The sequence below is a fragment of the Beta vulgaris genome, chromosome 5, assembly GCF_026745355.1.
Source record: "Beta vulgaris subsp. vulgaris cultivar EL10 chromosome 5, EL10.2, whole genome shotgun sequence".
In the NCBI taxonomy this organism is placed as follows: domain Eukaryota; kingdom Viridiplantae; phylum Streptophyta; class Magnoliopsida; order Caryophyllales; family Amaranthaceae; genus Beta; species Beta vulgaris.
In genome coordinates, this window is record NC_079206.1 from 32,964,960 (window position 1) to 32,983,565 (window position 18,606).

Below are 18,606 nucleotides of genomic sequence, written 5' to 3' on the forward strand. Positions count from 1 at the left end.
GTTTCATAAACGAGTACTCAATGATTTGGATGAAAGTGTTCCTGAAACAGTCAAGTGGTTAGCATTTGGTCCTCGTGAAGCTGTACGCTCTTATGAGGGTTATGATATTAATGGGTATACGTTTTGGACTGAACGTCAAGATCTCAAGTCAAGATCGAACAAAATAGTGGTGTTTCACTTGTGGCGTCGTCTACACAATATGCAAGCTCGAAAGATAAGTCGCCTGTACATGCTGAAAGAACTATTATGGGCGAATACAAGAAATCTGGGAGCTGGACTACTGTACTTTTAATATTTGCCTCTTTGTTGCACGTGGGTTGACAATAATCGACGTTGTGTAAGAAACGATGATCCTTGCGGTTTCACCCTTGTTGACCTTAGTCGTCTACGTGAAACTGAGGAGCCATTTGTAATTGCATCACAAGTCAAGCAAGTATTTTTTGTAACTGATCCTGCTGATCATAAGTGGTCAATTGTTGTACCTGGTAAAAGGAGTATCCTCGTATTGGTGATGTTGATAATGAGGAAGAATATGATGCATTTGAGGACCTCCCCCCTTTACCTATCCTGAAATTCTGTGGAAGATGATGTAAATATGTCGGAGAATTATATGCGTGTAGATCACACGGAAGGGATACATGTACTTGAGGATCCTAAGAAAAGGCGGAAGCTCAATAAATCATGAGACATAAACTCAGGTCTGTGTAATTTCTCCAATTTGTAACTATTTTGGTCTTTTCGCTCCCAAAATGTACTTATGAAGTGATTTAACCCCAAGTTTTCTTTGAACATGATTATATGATGTATAATGTAACTAGTATGTAGATTTTTAGGCTTTAATTTGTTGTTGGTTGCATTTCGGGAACGAAAAGGCCATTTCCGGCCTATTTTGGCCTTTTCGCTCCCAAAATGTCGTTATGAAGTGATTTAACCTCAAATTCTCTTTCAACATGATTATATGAGGCATATTATAACTAGTATGTAGATTCTTAGGCTTTAATTTGTTGTTGGTTGCATTTCGGGAACGAAAAGGCCATTTCCGGCCTATTTTGGCCTATTTTGGCGTTTTCGCTCCCAAAATGTAGTTATGAAGTGATTTAACCTCAAATTCTCTTTGAACATGATTATATGAGGCATATTATAACTAGTATGTAGATTCTTAGGTTTTAATTTGTTGTTGGTTGCATTTCGGGAACGAAAAGGCCATTTCCGGCCTATTTTGGCCTATTTTGGCCTTTTCGCTCCCAAAATGTACTTATGAAGTGATTTAACCCCAAATTCTCTTTGAACATGATTATATGAGCATATTATAACTAGTATGTAGATTATTAGTTTTAATTTGTTGTTGGTTGCATTTCGGAAACGAAAAGGCCATTTCCGGCCAATTTTGGCCTTTTCGTTCCCAAAATGTACTTCTGAAGTGATTTAACCCCAAATTCTCTTTGAACATGATTATATGAGGCATATTATAACTAGTATGTAGATTCTTAGGTTTAATTTGTTGTTGGTTGCATTTCGGAAACGAAAAGGCCATTTCCGGCCTATTTTGGCCTTTTCGTTCCCAAAATGTACTTCTGAAGTGATTTAACCCCAAATTCTCTTTGAACATGATTATATGAGGCATATTATAACTAGTATGTAGATTCTTAGGTTTAATTTGTTGTTGGTTGCATTTCGGGAACGAAAAGGCCATTTCCGGCCTTTTTTGGCATATTTTGGCCTTTTCGCTCCCAAAATGTACTTATGAAGTGATTTAACCCCAAATTCTCTTTGAAAATGATTATATGAGGCATATTATTACTAGTATGTAGATTATTAGGTTTTAATTTGTTGTTGGTTGCATTTCGGAAACGAAAAGGCCATTTCCGGCCTATTTTGGCCTTTTCGTTCCCAAAATGTACTTCTGAAGTGATTTAACCCCAAATTCTCTTTGAACATGATTATATGAGGCATATTATAACTAGTATGTAGATTCTTAGGTTTTAATTTGTTGTTGGTTGCATTTCGGGAACGAAAAGGCCATTTCCGGCCTTTTTTGGCATATTTTGGCCTTTTCGCTCCCAAAATGTACTTATGAAGTGATTTAACCCCAAATTCTCTTTGAACATGATTATATGAGGCATAATATAACTAGTATGTAGATTCTTAGGCTTCCATTTGTTGTTGGTTGCATTTCGGGAACGAAAAGGCCATTTCCGGCCTATTTTGGCCTATTTTGGCTTTTTCGCTCCCAAAATGTACTTATGAAGTGATTTAACCCCAAATTCTCTTTGAATATGATTATATGAGGCATAATATAACTAGTATGTAGATTCTTAGGCTTGCATTTGTTGTTGGTTGCATTTCGGGAACAAAAAGGCCATTTCCGGCCTATTTTGGCTTTTTCGCTCCCAAAATGTACTTATTAAGTCATTTAACCCCAACTTTTCTTTGAACATGATTATATGAGATATATTATAACTAGTGTGTAGACTTTTAGGCTTGCATTTGATTTTGATTCCATTTCGGGAAGGTATATGTCATTTTTAGAATTACCAACTACGGTAAAATGATTGAATTTTTCTATATGTGTTTATTCCTTGGTTGTTTTGCAAGGTTTATACGAATTCCATACCACGTTTGAGGAACTTCACCAAAGAAGAAATTGACGAAGTTCGGGATAAGTTGGCGTCCCACATTACCGATGATTGCATAGGATGAGATTTAGCTCCAACAATGTACTAGTTTCTATCAATCCTATGTACACTTTTTACATTATTAAAATTAATATATTTGAAGTTAATTATTACCTTTCTCCACTTGTCATATATTATCGTATTGCAATTTGCAATTTTTTTTTGTCCAAGGGAGGTTTTGGGTGGGGGTGGGGCTGCTGTGTGTGTGCAGGCTGTGCTGCTGTGTATGTGCAGGCTGTGTGCACGCAAAAAAAAAAAATTAGTGAAGGGTTGCGCTAGTTCTTCACTAGCGCAGCCCTTCTTCTTAGAAGGGCTGCCCTTCTAAACTTAGAAGGGTTGCGCTAGTGAAGAAGGCGCAGCCCTTCCAGCTAGGAAGGGCTGCGCTTTACTAGCGCAGACCTACTTGAATAGTGAAGGGCTGCGATGGAAAGGGCTGCCCTCAAAAAGCGCAGCCCTACATGCCATTTTCAGCGCAGCCCTACTGCTTTTTTCTACTAGTGATTTAAACTTGAGTTTTTTAGAGTTTTAACAACTAGTCTAGTAATACTATACTAGGAGGTTTTAGTAATTAAGTTTTAATGATGGGAAAGGTTTTTAAGCACTTTTAATAAGGGTTTGAAGTATTTTAGTAGTGCCGTAAATTTATAAAGTATTGATTATTGTGGATTTATGTGGGTTGTTTTAGGCGGAGAATTCTCTTTAGGCGACTTTTAGGGTTGTGAAAGTGGCCTCTCGATTTGTCTAAACAAGGTACGTAAATACCTATGTGATGAATGCATTAATATCATGTCCTAAGGACGAGATTTATTTAATATCATGTATAGGGAACTTTTTTTAGTTCATATGTGAATTCTATTAAGTTGGAGTTGCATGTTTTATGCTGTTGTGTGAAACATGTTGGTTATGATATTTATAGTATGTTTGTATGGAAGATTGATGCAAGCATATGGGATTTGAGAACTTTATTTTATTATTTATATGAGGGATTAATATATATGTTGGTCTGGATCATGATTGAATCATCTTGTTCCCTTTGAATTATTTGATTACTTTATGAGGACTGAGGGCCTTATTTGGTAAATTGATCATTATACCTATGGAAGGTTGGTTGGTTGTTGATTCAGGTCAACGGATAACAGAAAATTGTGGATTAAAGATGGAATTAATCTTGGGTTGTTAAGTTATTGTTGATTACCTTATCGAATCCTAAGATAAAAATGAAAGTTTATAATTGTTTGTTGTTTATATTATTTGTCCTACTTGTAAGTCATAACAAGTGAATAAATTATTAATCATGTAAAGTGAAATGTGGATAGCAATAGCTTTAGAATTGTTCATGTCTGAAGTGTTGGACAAGTATGAGTTGGAGTATATGGTGGTAGCTCATGGCTTTTATTGGGACCGGATTGATCACCGTGTCCTATTTTTATTTTTTTTTGAATCGAAATTCCAACTTCTTTTTTGTTTCTTTTGTATATTCGAAACTTATATATTAACTATTTATTTATTTATTTTAATACTTCTAGTTTATTTTGATTTCATTATTATTTTGTGAGAGATGGGTAGTAAAGGAAGGGCATCTAGGATAAAAATATTATATGTCTGCATTAAATCCCCCCCCCCCCACCCCCAAAAAAAAAAATATGTCTGGATTAAATAGTTAGTTAAATATGATTATATTCTTCCCTGCTATCTGTTTATGTTATTCATATGCTTTATTATTGTTGTTTTTCTTATTGTTTATTGTTGGGATTATACACTAAGTGAGGTATCATTTATTCATAGATGGTGTGTGCTTAAGTAAACGGACCTAGAAATATGACTAATAGGGAAACTACTAGAGTAGGAAGCTACTACAACCCTATTGTACTAAGTGATGATAAGGATGATGGAGGATATGAGTCTGACTGTGATAGCTACACTAGCATAGAAGTCATCATGCGTAGGATCCTAACAGTAGGTATGCCACACAGTGATGATGAGGTTCTTCATGAGTTTGATTGTGCTAGAGGACGGACCAGGATGAACATCTACCATGTTGTTATGGGATCTAAGATTGATTTTGAGTCAAAAGAGGATGAGCCTTAGCCTAAGAAGATACGAAGATCTACTAGGACTAGAAGATGCTACTACTATAACACTGAGTACGTTGAAGATTTTGAAGATGAATTTTTCACTCCAGAAAAATACAATGAAATTAAGGACAGGATTGATAATGTATCTCTCTAGATTACTTACCTATGTATTTATGCTTTGAGAATAAATGTTGGATAATTAGTCAAGCAATGGTTTAAATTTATTTCTTAGTATCTTTAATTTATTTAGGAAGATTTCAATATTATGGATTGGAAAAAATGTTAGTAGCATCTTTTGAGCAATAAAAAACAAATATTTAATTATCCAAGTGAGCAAAAGAAAAAAAAATAGGACGTGAATGAGAATATTTTTATTTATTTGTTATGATTGAATTTTAATTGACCCTCACATGTGTTTATTCTTGATGTGAATATAATTCATGAATGATTATATGATTGATTATAAGTTATTATGTGGTATTATGATTACTTCATGCAGAATTATACAATGATGCGATCTTGTATGGTCAAATCAAATGTTGCCTTCCTAAAGAATGACATGTAAGTTGTGTATCGAAACCTAAAGTAGAGTTAAGTTAATATCAAGTCACGTAGTAGAATGGCTAACAACGGTAATGATATAACTTCTGCTATCCACCTATTGGCGGAGAAACTGACTCAAGAAGGAGCTGAGCATCCCGATTCTGCTGGGGACATGTTTGAGAGACTAGCCAAAGTTAAGCCACCATACTTTAAGGGGCAAGCTGATCCTACCTTCTTAAATAGTTGGATTAAGTTTGAAAAGATTTTTAGGGGGTGTGAACTATCCAGAGGGTTTGAGAGTAAGTCAATTTGTATTGTATATGAAAGATGAGGCTGATTTGTGGTGGAGAAAAAATAGGGCTAGACTGAATGTTGTTGAGGGATTTAATTGGGATTCCTTTGATACTGTTTTAAAAGGAAAGTTTTACCCTACTTTTATGAGGAAACAGAAGGCCCAGGAATATATCGACCTTTGGATGGGATGCATGACCATCTCTAAGTACTATAGTAAGTTCATAGCATTTTCGAGGTTTGCACCTGAGTCAGTAGCCACTGATGAGTTAAAGGCTCAAAACTTTTGAGCAAGGTTTAACTGAGGAAATCCAGTTAGGGTTAGGTGGTGAAACTTTTTCATCTATAGACATTGTGTATGGAAGAGCAGCCCATATTTATGGTCTTTTGAGGTGCCCAACGGGCCGGTTTCAGGCCGAGCCGGGCCCACTATATAAATTAAACGGACCTGGCTGGATCAGGTTCCTTTAAGCCCAGCCGGAGTGCCGGACCGACCCATTTAACATATTTCATTTCAGAAGTTATCACTTTAGTTTTAAAGAGTGCCTATCAAATGCACATTCAAACCAAGATGTAGTCATGTATCCATATCCCTACATAAACACCCACTTTTGAATAGTGAAAATATCATACAAATTAGGATAAAATAGTCTAAATTTACATTACAGAGATAAACTTGTTTAGAGCAGTATGAGAGTATTATTCTGTTCGATAGCGATTTATATTGTTCAACTAGGTATAATCAAGCCAATAGTAGGTTCGAATGTGAAATTTAGTGCTTTGATCTTTTCAATGATCTTGTCTAGCAATTCTTTGTTGTCAGACCCTTCTTTCAACATATCTTTGGCACACCTCAGTGCAAAAAAGAAAAGAGCTTGAATCTCAATTTTCAAATAGCGCAATTCTTTGTTGTCTGACCCTTCTTTCACCATTTTGAAAGCCCTTAAGCAGCCTTTTTCAGTGTCTTCATTGTCTCCACTGTCTCAAATTTTGAAGCTATACCCTTTTTAGTGTTCAATACCAATATCATGAAACTGGACAGAGCAAAACTAGTGTAATTTCATCGAACATGTAGTAGGCATAATTCCACAAAGAAAAACACAAAGCTATACCCTTTCAAAAACACCGAATTTGGAAGTTTAAAATCCATGGATACATTACTGATTAAGAACATTGTCCTCGATTACTTTTTGTGAGGAAAATCCGAACAACACATTCTACAGCCAAAACGATAAAATTATTTGCAAAAAAAAAAAAAAGCTTAAGCCGATAATTAGTTAATTCAAACTTAAATTATAAACAACAAATGAGATGTACGTACCCTTGATGGCAAAAAATAGAAATTCAGGTTTTCTGATTCATTTTAATCTTCATAAGAATAGTTTCTCTCTATGGTCAATGATCCCAAAGAACACAAACTTGTCGTATTTCGTCGCAATCAATAGTATTTTTAAAAGTTTTGATTCATCTGTTCTCCAGCTTTGTTTCCCTCAAAATTTAAGCTTCTTACGGTTTTAATTTAGGGTTAGAGTTACAGAAAATGGGGGAACGAAAAAAATCGGAGAAAAGAAGAGGAGAAAGAATTTTAGGGTTTATGATTTTGGGGGAAATTTGGGGCAAAATTTTTTAGGGTTTAATTTTGGGGAAAAAAATAACAGAACGCGGTAATGGAAAGGAGAGAGAATAACATGATTAAACCTAGCCCTTTTATTTTTTAGTACAACCCATTTATTTTTTAATACAACCCATTTAAAACCCAACCCTTTTCATTTTTATTATAACCCATTTTCCATCCGACCCATTTTGAGCCCAGCCCTTTTATGAACGGGCTGAGTGAGGGCTGAAAACGGACCCTAGCCCGTTGAACACCTCTAATGGTCTTCAATCGAGGTGTGATAAGAAGAATGTTGTAGTAGGTGAGAAGATAAAGGATTTCAATGCTGGAGGAAATCAAGGGAATTTCAAGAAGAGCATATATGGGAATGGGAATTTTCAAGAAAGAAATGGTTAGGACTACAACCATAAGGGCCAGTCTGAGAGGGTTTACCATTGTAAGAGGTGCAGTATGAACCACCCTGGTAGAGACTACAATGGAGACCTAGTAACTTGTAACTACTGCTAGAAGAAGGCGCATAGGGAGTATGAGTGTTTCACCAAGCAAAAGAAAGAGCAAAATGGTAATGGGAGTGGTAACCAGATTTGGGTTCGACCAGTCAAGAAATCAAGGTTCTAAGCCTGTAGGGTCACAGAACAATCAAGGAAGCTACATTAAGCCTAACTGATGAGAACAACAACCAAAATAAGGCTCCGGGTAAACTATTCGTGAGTCACAATGAAGCTAAACGATCTACCGACGTAGATTTCGATACTTTTTCAATTGACTGTTCTCGTGAAAGCGTTATTTGATTCTGGGTTGACTTATTCGTTTGTTTCGTAGAGTCTGGGATTGGTAGATTTTAAGGTGATTGATTTACCTATCAATATACCTATTGGAGAGGTTATATGTGCACCAAGTTGTTTAAAGATTTGCGACTGAAGATAGGGGAGAGTGTATTTCCTTCTAGTTTTATAGAATTCAATTTGGGAGACTTATATGTTATTCTTAGGATGAATTCATTGGGTTTCTACAAGGCCAAAATAGACTGTGAAGCTCAAATAGTAGTGTTGAGAAGCCGTTTGGGAAAGTTGACTTCGTATCGACGTTTTGGGAAGCCTAAGAACTTGGGGTTTTTTCTGCAATCCAAGTGAAGAAGTTGATGAAGCAGAGGTGTAAGCTATTTTTCTATAGGGTGCATGGTATGAGTAAAGAGGTTGGATTGAAGATCGACGATGTTCCAATCATGAATGAGTTTATGGATGTTTTGAGTGAGATTTTGGGGATGCCGCCTACTATAGCTTTTGAGTTCACCATAGACTTAGTTTCTGGAACCACACCTATATCGAAGGCACTTTATAGAATGGCACCTTCTGAGATGAGTGAGTTGAAGATGCAGTTAGAAGAGCTGGTAGATAAGGGTTATATTAGGCCTAGTGTGTCGCCTTGGGGAGCTCCTATGTTGTTTGTGAAGAAGAAATATGGGAGTATGAGATTGTGCATCGACTATAGGGAGTTGAACAATGTAGCCATTAAGAACAAGTTTCCCTAGGAATGATGACCTATTTGACCAGTTTAATGGGGCAAACATGTTCTCGGAGATTGATTTGCGTTCGGGGTATCACTAGTTGAGGGTAGCAGATAAGGATATACCTAAGACTACGTTTAGGACACGTTATGGTCATTATGAGTTCACTGTAATGTCATTTGGATTGACCTATGCTCCAGCCATATTTATGGATTTGATGAATAGTATATTCCATGAGTTCTTTTATAAGTTCATTGATGATATTATGATTTATTCAAAAAGTGAAGAAGAGCATGATGAGCACTTGAGGATTATATTGGAGACGCTTAGAAAGAATCAATTGTATGCCAAGTTCTCTATGTGCGAGTTTTGTTTAGAGAAAGTAGCATTTTTGGGTCACTATGTGTCTAAAGAAGGAGTCTCTATAGATCCGGCTAAGATTCAAGCTGTTAGTGAGTGGCCTACTATAAATAATGTGTCAGATATCAGGAGTTTTCTAGGTCTAGCTGGCTATTATAGGAGATTTGTGAGACATTTCTCAAAGATACTGAAGCCAATGACCGATTTGATGAATAAAGAGTCAAAATTTGATTTGAGTGAGAAGTGCGAGGAAGCTTTCCAGATTTTAAAGGAGCGTTTAACCTCTGCGCCTGTTTTGACCCTTCCTGATGGAAATGAGGGATTTGAGGTGTATAGTGATGTTTCAAAGAATGGTTTGGGATGTGTTTTGCAGCAGAATAGGAAGATGACCGCTTATGCATCACATTAGTTGAAACCGTATGAGGCTAATTACCCTACCCATGATTTAGATTTAGTTGCTATTGTGCTCCCCCATAAATTTATGGATTTTATAAATATATTCTTGTATATATATATATATATATATATATATATATATATTATATATATATATATATATATATATATATATATATATATATATATATATAATTTAGTTTAAAATTATTTATTCATTTAGAAGGTTGACAATATTGAAAGTCAAAGAAATTATTTTAAGGATTTAAGGAAGTTAAAATATTTTGTTAAGGCATGCTTTGAAAAATATTTAAAAATGCTATTTTGATTTGAAAAAGGAATTTAAATGGGCTTGAGGAATCCAAATACTAATTGGACTAGGAAAAGGGACTTCTAATGATGTTAGGATTTATTCATCAATCATATTCATCCTTCAACTCTACTTAAAACTCAATTGCCTTTTTCTAAGCCCAAAAGGAAAACATAACTATAAATATCTTGAACCCAAATATTTTACCCACACAAATTTTCTTTCCCTCTCACAAAAGTCGGCCACCTCCTAGTCTTTTCCTCTCCTTCATGTTTTTCCTTCTCTTGTTTACTTTCTTCTCTTCCAAGAAACACTTTCTTCTTCAACGAGAAATTCTCCAACTCCATACCACCACCGCCGACCACGTGCTGCGTCGTTGCTGTTGTCCTTGGCTGGTGCTCCTTCCTTTTGTTCTTTCTTCTTGTGTTGGTTTGATTACTTTTCTTTTTCCACAAGTTTTGATTAAAGATTATGTTTTTATGTTTTGTTTTAGTACTAATTATGATTAGAAGCTTTGATTCACTGTTTTAATGATGAATCTATGATTATATAATTTATGTATTGAAAGAATAAAAATTCATATTTTGATTATTATGTTTAAATTGGGATTTTAATTATCAAAGCATGGACTTTTAGAGTGTTAAAGATTGGAAAATCATAGCAACATGCTATAAACTATGAAGTTGATTAAACTTATGAATCTAAGCATGTTTATGTATGTTTAAAGGGAGTTTTAATAAATTATAAGTTGCTGAAATTTTAGAAAGGTTGTTTTTAATGGAGTTTTATGGATTTTAATGACTAGTATAGTAGTACTATGCTAGGAAGTATAAGTAATTGAAGTTTTAATGATAAAAACAACTATTAAATATTTTCAAAGGAGATTTAAAGTATTTTAAAGTTATTGGAATTTAGTTGGAGTACTGATTAAAAATTATATTGGTTGTTTTAGGCGAAGATTTCTCTGTAGGCGACTTCTAAAATTGTTAAAGTGGCCTATCAATTTGTCTACACAAGGTACGTACATACCTATGTGTTGTTTAATGTAGTATCATGATTTTAGGAAGGAAAGTTATGTAGTATCATGTATAGGAACCTTGCGAGTTCATATATAATTGGTATATGATTGGATTTTACATGTTCTATGCCTGTGTGTGAACATGTTAAGTATGAGATTTAATTATGAGATTTATATCATGTTTGTATGAAGATTGATGCAAGTATGTTGGTTGGGAACCTTATTTATTAATTAACATGGGGGGATTAAGATATTTATTAGTTTGGATCATGATTGAATCATGTGTTCCCTTATATTATTATTTTCACTACTCTATGAGGATTGTGGGCCTTATTTGGTAAGTTGATAATTTATACCTTTGAAAGGTAAGTAGGTTGTTGGCTAGGTTCAACAAATAAGAAGGATTAGAATATAGAATGAATTAATCTTGGGTTGTAAGTTGTATGATCACTTATTTAATCCTAAGATAAAAGAAATAAAGTTGTGAATGTTTGATTATATATTATATGTATTGCTTGTGTGTCATAACAAGTAATAATTGGTAAATCATGTAAAGTGAAACTTGGATAGTGATAAACTTTAGACTGGTGCACGTTTGAAGTTGGACAATCAGGAGTTGGGGTACATGATGAGCGTGCCATGACTTTTTCTGAGAATCGGATTGATAACGATTCTTATTTAAAAGGTTCCTCGATATCGTAGGTCATTTGGAATACGGAGTCGCGCCCGTACTTCGTCTTCCTAGGTGAAGGCTAATTTTTAGTTAGACAACTTGGTCCAATGACTATTCCATTAAAGTAATAAAAACGTTTTTAAAGTTTAGTTCAGTGAAAGTTATATGCAGATTGTTATGTTGTTATTTATCCCTGCTTAATATTTATTAGTATCATGTTAGGAATGTTTATTTATTATTATGTAGTACTCAACTTTGCTGACTATGTGCTTTGTTTGTATGTGTTGATCATGGTTTTGCCTTATTGATCCTGTGATGACCCATTCTTGGTGAGCAGATTCTCTAGTGCATTGACATCTACGAGTGTGCAGATGATGCATCATGGGATTTTGGGAATGGAGAGCTTGTGTAGCATATTGATATATTTATAGTTTTATCGTAGATATATTTATATTTAAGTTTGGTTTGAAATTAAAGTTAACAATGTTGTTTGGTTTTAGAGTTACTTTGTTGTTTATTTTATTTCAACTCTAAAGTTAATTATATGTTTTTCGCTATAAAATTCTAAATAAGCCGATATGTTATCACACGGGCGATAATGCTTTGATGATTCTTTAGTTTTATATTTGAAAAGTATTTTTGAAAAAGAGAGAATTATCGGGGTGTTACAACTATCGTGTTTGCCTTAACAATTTGGAGACATTATCTTTATGGGGCAACCTGGAAGATCTTTACCGACCATAAGAGCTTGAAGTACATTTTCACCCAGAAAGATCTCAATATGAGACAAAGGAGATGGTTAGAGTTGATCAAGGATTATGACCTAGATATCCAGTACCATGAAGGGAAGGCGGATGTAGTTGCCGATCCTTTGAGTAGGAAGTCGAGCCATAGCATGAATGCCTTGGTAGTTCCTGCGCAATTGTGTCGAGATATGCAAAGGCTTAGCCTAGAAATTTTAAATCCTAGGGAGATCGAGGCAAGATTGAGTGCTTTATCATTGGGGTTGTCAGTTTTCAACGAGATCAAAGAGGGTCAAGTTGAAGATAAGCACCTAGATAAGATGAAGGAGAAAATGAATCACGGTAAGGAAGTCGACTTTAAGATTCACGATGATGGAAGTTTGAGGTTCAAGGGCCAGTGGTGTGTACCACAAAACTGTAATGAGCTTAAGAGACCGACTTATGGATGAAGGGCATAATACTCCATATTCCGTGCACCCTGAGGGTGACAAGTTGTATTATGATCTTAAGGAGATCTATTGGTGGCTAAATATGAAGCTTGAGGTCGCTGAATTTGAGTCTAAGTGTCTAGCCTGTCAAAAAAGGAAAATAGATCATACGAGACCAATGGGGAAGGTTCAATCCTTAGAGGTTCCTGGATGGAAGTGGGATTCTATCTCAATGGATTTTGTGTCTGCTTTACCGGAGACGAGAAACGACAACGATACCATTTCGGTTATTGTGGACTGCCTGACAAAGTCTGTCGTGTTCATTTCAATCAAAGAGACATAGAAGAAGAAGAAGCAACTGGTGAAGACATATATATAGCATGTAGTTAGATTAAATAGGGTCCCAACAGATATAATTTCATATCATGATTCGAGATTCTTTTCGAAATTTTGGTAAAAGTTCAAATTGAATCTTAGGACAACATTGAAAATGGGCACTCCTTTTCACCCTACAGCTGATAGTCAGACTGGAAGAACTAACCAGACTTGGGAAGATATGTTAAGAGCGTGCACAATTGACTTCTAAGGTAGTTGGGAAGATCAATTGGACTTCATTGAGTTCTCGTACAATAATAGTTATCATGCGAGCATCAAGATGACTCCTTTTGAGGCATTGTATGCAAGGAAGTGTAGAAGTCCCATTTGTTGGAATGACTTTAGCGATAATATAGTTGATTCAGGCTGGAATTCAAGCTGGTCAAGATAGGCAGAAGAGTTATGCAGACTTAAAGCGAAGAGAAGATGAGTTCGCAGTAGGTGATAAAGTGTTTTTGAAAGTATCACCAACTAAGGGAGTGATGAGATTTGGGAAAAAGGGAAAATTAAGTGCTAAATATGTTGGCCCATATGAGATTTTGCAAAGAATCGCGAAGGTAGCGTATAAGTTGGCTTTACCAATTAAGTTTAAGAAACTGCACGACGTGTTTCATATTTTCCAACTTAAGAGATATATCCCTGATGAACCCCGTGTTTTGGAGCCTGAACGAATCTAGATTCATAGTAGCCTCACATATGAGGAAATGCCTGTGAGAATTCTTGATAAAAAGGTGCGTAGTACACGCGATAAGGATGTAAATATCGTGAAAGTGCTTTGGTCAAACCATGTTTCCGAAAAGGCAAGGTGGGAAGCCGAAGATGAAATGAACAAGAAGTATCCTGAGTTATTCCTTGAGGTGAGTTACGAGGGCATAACTCGTTTTATTTAAGGGGGGTTGAATGCGATAGAAATTCGCACTTTTTACCTTATTTTTATGCTCATTTTGGTGATTTGACATGTGCAAAATAAATAAATTCTCCGCATGGAAAATGTGTTCATGAGCAACACAAGTGATTTTTAAGTTGGTAAAAGTGTGTATGTGACATAAGTATTTCTCAAACGAAAATCAAGTTAAAAACTTTCAAAAAGGTGTGAGTTTTCGTGTCAAGTTTTGGGACAAAACTTATTGTAAGAGGGATCGACAGTAATTCCACGTAAATTTATGAATTTTATAAGGTTGCGTTTGGATACCCATATTTCATTTCAAATAGTACATTTCAATTTCGGAATTCCAATTTCCGGAATTCAATTCCAAGTCTAGTGTTTGGGAAACTTAAGAATTTCAAATTTGGAATTTCAAATTTCAATAAGTTGTTGTACAATTTCAAATGTTGAATTTCAAATTCAAATACTGTTTGGCAAACCAAGTTAAAGTTTGGAATTGTAATTCGATCCTACAACCAACAAAATAGAACTACTAATCACTAATACATAATAAAATCCAGTCTAACTTTTGCTCCTCCGGTAGATGTTTTAACATATCGAACTCATTCACCGGCCCATTCATAAACCTCTTGACAGCTTGAAGCACTTATTGACCCGAAAGCCCAAGAACGCTAGAGACTACGTCGTATATCTCTTGGGAACTCGGTTTCGGAGGGCCTTGCGCTTTACTCACATACTCTTTGAAAGAATCCGCAAAACTACTAACAGCATCCGCAAGACGATCCCTCTTGAGCTTCTTGTTTGACCCTACGGAAGAAGTCTCCGATGTACTCCCTCCTTCAATATCAGTGTCCATAGCAGCAGCAGACTCTTCGTGTTGCTCAGCCCCATCACCGGTTGCTCTATCCAAAGCAAACAAAGTCACTATGTTGTCCCAATTATCAATACACTTGTTCAAGTATCCAGATGCATTAGGATTTTCCTATACATTAAACAATAGCAAAAGTTAAATTGCATAATCATTTCACTACAAAACGTACTGGTTCAGCTTATATGGAGGAATAAGAACAGTACTAGTGTATAAAATTACATTGGAATGTAGGATAATTCGGTACCACGGTAAGAGGTTCACTGGTTGAGCTAAAATATTTTACCACAAGATAGTTTATATTAATTAATAATAATAGCACATAAATTAAAGCAACAAGTTGTAAACTTGCTTGGATTGTTTCCACATGCTATTACAAATTAAACTTAACCAACTACTTAAGAAGTAAACTTGAGCCCCTTCATGAATCATACTCCAACAGTCCAACTAACATAAGTATATATAATCAGTGAAGGAGGTGATCACCAGAAGTGAACAAGCATTAATATCCATATATAAGGTCATTAGTAAACACAAGAGTAAACTTTCCAGTAGCTGTTCTTATAAACAGAATGCCAGAACATAATTTATGAGTGTTAGTAAACATTCTTTTTCTTTATCACAGTTTCTAATATTAATCACTAATAAGATGAATTGCAAAACAAAAATTAAGACATAACATACCTGACAATACTTTTTCCATTCATCAAGCTCTTCTAGAGGGATCACCACCATCTTCTTTTCTTCATCCCACTTGAATTTTGTATAAGCTCGAATTTCAGTAATAGTAGCATAGTGCCTCTTCCAAACCCTAATTCGGTTCCTAACATGATCCACAGTCACAGATATATTCAATTCAACCCTTAATTTGTCCACCACGGCTTGATACGCTTGGGACTTGAAATCCCCATCACCCTTGTTCCCTTCGTTAATTTGCTCATATAATGTGGAAGTAAGAATCACATCCATTTGGCGATTCCACGCAACATATCCCCGTTTACGTGGAGGACCCATAGGTTTTTTGCCTTGTCTTTTGGAATTCATTGTTCCTACATATCGCAAAACACATAGTAAACGTTAACTATGAAGTATTCTAACTTTTCTCTTTCCTACCAAAAAAAAAATGTCACAGTTGCAATAATATTCTAAAAAAGAAAACATTTTCTTGAAGGCAGAAAATTATAATAGAAGCAATTATCTGCATATTAGCCTCACAGATTGCCTCAGATACCATTCACAGACCTTCTGAATGAAGGAACAGAAGCAATTCTGGAAGGTTTGTTCAGGTGTCTGGATGAAACGAAGGACGTATGTGCTCAGTTTTTATGGACCAAGACTGACCTTGAGAGTTGAGAGTGACTGCACTGGAGAATTCATACATTCAAGCATGATACAAACAGCCTATTCAAAAGGTTTAAATTCTATGTAATGAGCTACATGAAAATCACTTCACTTTACTAAAGATTATGTCTAAGATAATGCCTACTCCAGCAATTCATATGGGCATATATAAAAATCAGAAGGGAATGGCATTGGAAGAAACATTTCATAACATGAAAGAACAGTGACAGCATCTGTTTCAGCCTTTCAGGAGAGAGACAATTTCATGGCTGTCGCAAGCATCAAAGCAGTAATGTTTGAAGCTAACTTTGTTTTACACAGATGATCATGTAAACCCCTTGTTTACTATTCTAATTTTTACATACTTTAAATCTTTAAACATTACTACTACTGCTTAACACGTACACACAAAGGTGAGATCTAGTCAGAGGTGAACTTACAATAATCTCTCTGTTTGTTCCTTACAATGCACCTTCCCCAATGTAAGTGATCACTTCATCATTATATCTTGTACGAGGGAGAAATGAAGTATTTAATAAACACAAATCGAGACTTAGAGAAAAGTAGTAGTAGTAGTACAGGATATAATATGCTTCTATGAAACTATAGTGTACATTGATGCATTTATATGTTCTACCATGCATTTATAACCTCCATACTAATTTGAGAGTACACATTTCGTACTGAACTATGATAATTGAACCACAGCAAGAACTATGATAACGGGGGTGGGGGGAGAGAAAAACCTGTATTTAGGAGAGTTAATTGAACTATAAAGAAACTAAATACCTTGGTAAGAATACAAAGTAGATAGTCATATAAATAGATCCAAAAGATTACAACTTAGTAGATGTTTTGATAAGAATTAAGAAAAACAAAAGGACAAGGACATATTCAAATAGCTTGAACCCTTCGCACTTGATACTCCTCGAACATTTTCTTAGCAAGATCATCTCTAAAATTATTCCACTCATTTGTTGACCGGGCGGTTGAAATGAAATCATCATCTTCATCTATATCATCATTTGGCTCCGCATCAAGTAAGTCTTGGTCTACCTCATGTATAAGTCTTGTTTCCTCCATATTTTCCTCCCTTAAGAAATTATGGAGAATGAAACAAGCATTGATGATTCTAATTTGAGTCTTTTTATCAAAGAAACTAGGATCCCTAAGTATAGCCCAACGTTTTTTTAATAGTCCAAATGCCCTTTCAATTGTATTCCTTGCAGACGAATGACGCAAGTTAAAAAGCTCTTTGTAATTCGTGGGAGTGTTTCCTCGCCACAAATTCAAGTGGTACCGAGTACCTTTGTAAGGAGCTAAGAAACCTTCACCATTTGTAAAGCCCAAATCCACAAGGAAATATCTATCTGCATCATAGAAATTTAACATTATCCTTTTGGATTTTATACGTCATTAACTAATTATAAGATAATAAGTTATAAACTCTTACTTCTTGGTACTTTTAGACCATTGGGCCTGTGGAGAGCATCACGAAGAACACGAGGGTCAAATGCAGATCCTTCCCAACCAGGTAAAACATATGTGAAACGAAGGTTTGGATCACATGAAGCTAGCACATTAGTGCTAATGTCCCCCTTCCTATCTCGATAACGAGCTCTATCCTCAACAGGGACCGTCATATCAATGTCTGTCCCATCAAGAGCTCCAAGAACTCCCTCAAACCACTTCCACTTGTTATCCCCGTCATAGCTAATACCTTGGTCAACTGGCTTGATATAATACTTTCCTATTTTGAGCATAGATCGAAGAACCACATGAAATTGGCGGCTTATAGTCTCTCCTGAACGAGCAAAGAGGGCTTGCATTGTTCTATTCTTCAAATCATGTGCAAGGACATGAAGAAACAATGCAACTATTTCTTTTATGGTGACATTTCTTGTAGTCATTAGGTCCCCCTTTGATTGTAATGTATGACACAACTTCTCAAAACAACGTATGTCGAGACGCAATTGCGCACGGCATATTCTATTATTCCTCAAAGTATTCATCCATGTAGCTCTTGTTTGTGCACGCTCACACTCATTCCATGTTACTTCATTCACCCTATATCGTTGACCATACCTTGCCCCCACAACTACTATAATAAAACCTATAACTAGGATAACTAACTCTAGATCTTCATCGTTGTCCCTTGCACGTTTCCTTGACTCTTGTATACTCACCTCATCCGACATTTTTCAAATTTCTGTGTAACATATCAAGTATCATATAATATTGAAGCATAAACCTATTCATAAACCTATTCATAAACATATACCAACCACCAAACTAAAGCACTTTCACGAAAAAAAAAATTATTAAGAAAGAAAGAATATATGATGCAAAACCACATAATAACCAAGAGTTTAAGGGAGCTTCGAAGCCGCACTTAATCTCGTGTAAATATAGTAAATTGCACTAGGTGAATGAAGTAACTATTTGATGATCTGCTTTATTATAACCACTTGATTAGCAGATAGCATATCGATTCTGAAATAG

At 35.4% G+C, this 18,606-nt stretch overlaps 1 protein-coding gene across 1 annotated transcript; it reads right to left on the reverse strand.

Moving 5' to 3' along the window:
• Positions 1-16,962: 16,962 nt before the first annotated feature.
• Positions 16,963-18,302, reverse strand: LOC125497302 (uncharacterized). The gene is made up of 2 exons (XM_048643890.2): positions 17,558-18,302; positions 16,963-17,474 (listed from the first exon to the last, which is right to left on the reverse strand). Exons 1-2 carry the CDS (start codon positions 18,300-18,302, stop codon positions 16,999-17,001), a joined length of 1,221 nt encoding a protein of 406 aa, XP_048499847.1. The 3' UTR covers positions 16,963-16,998.
• Between the last annotated feature and the right edge of the window lie 304 nt (positions 18,303-18,606).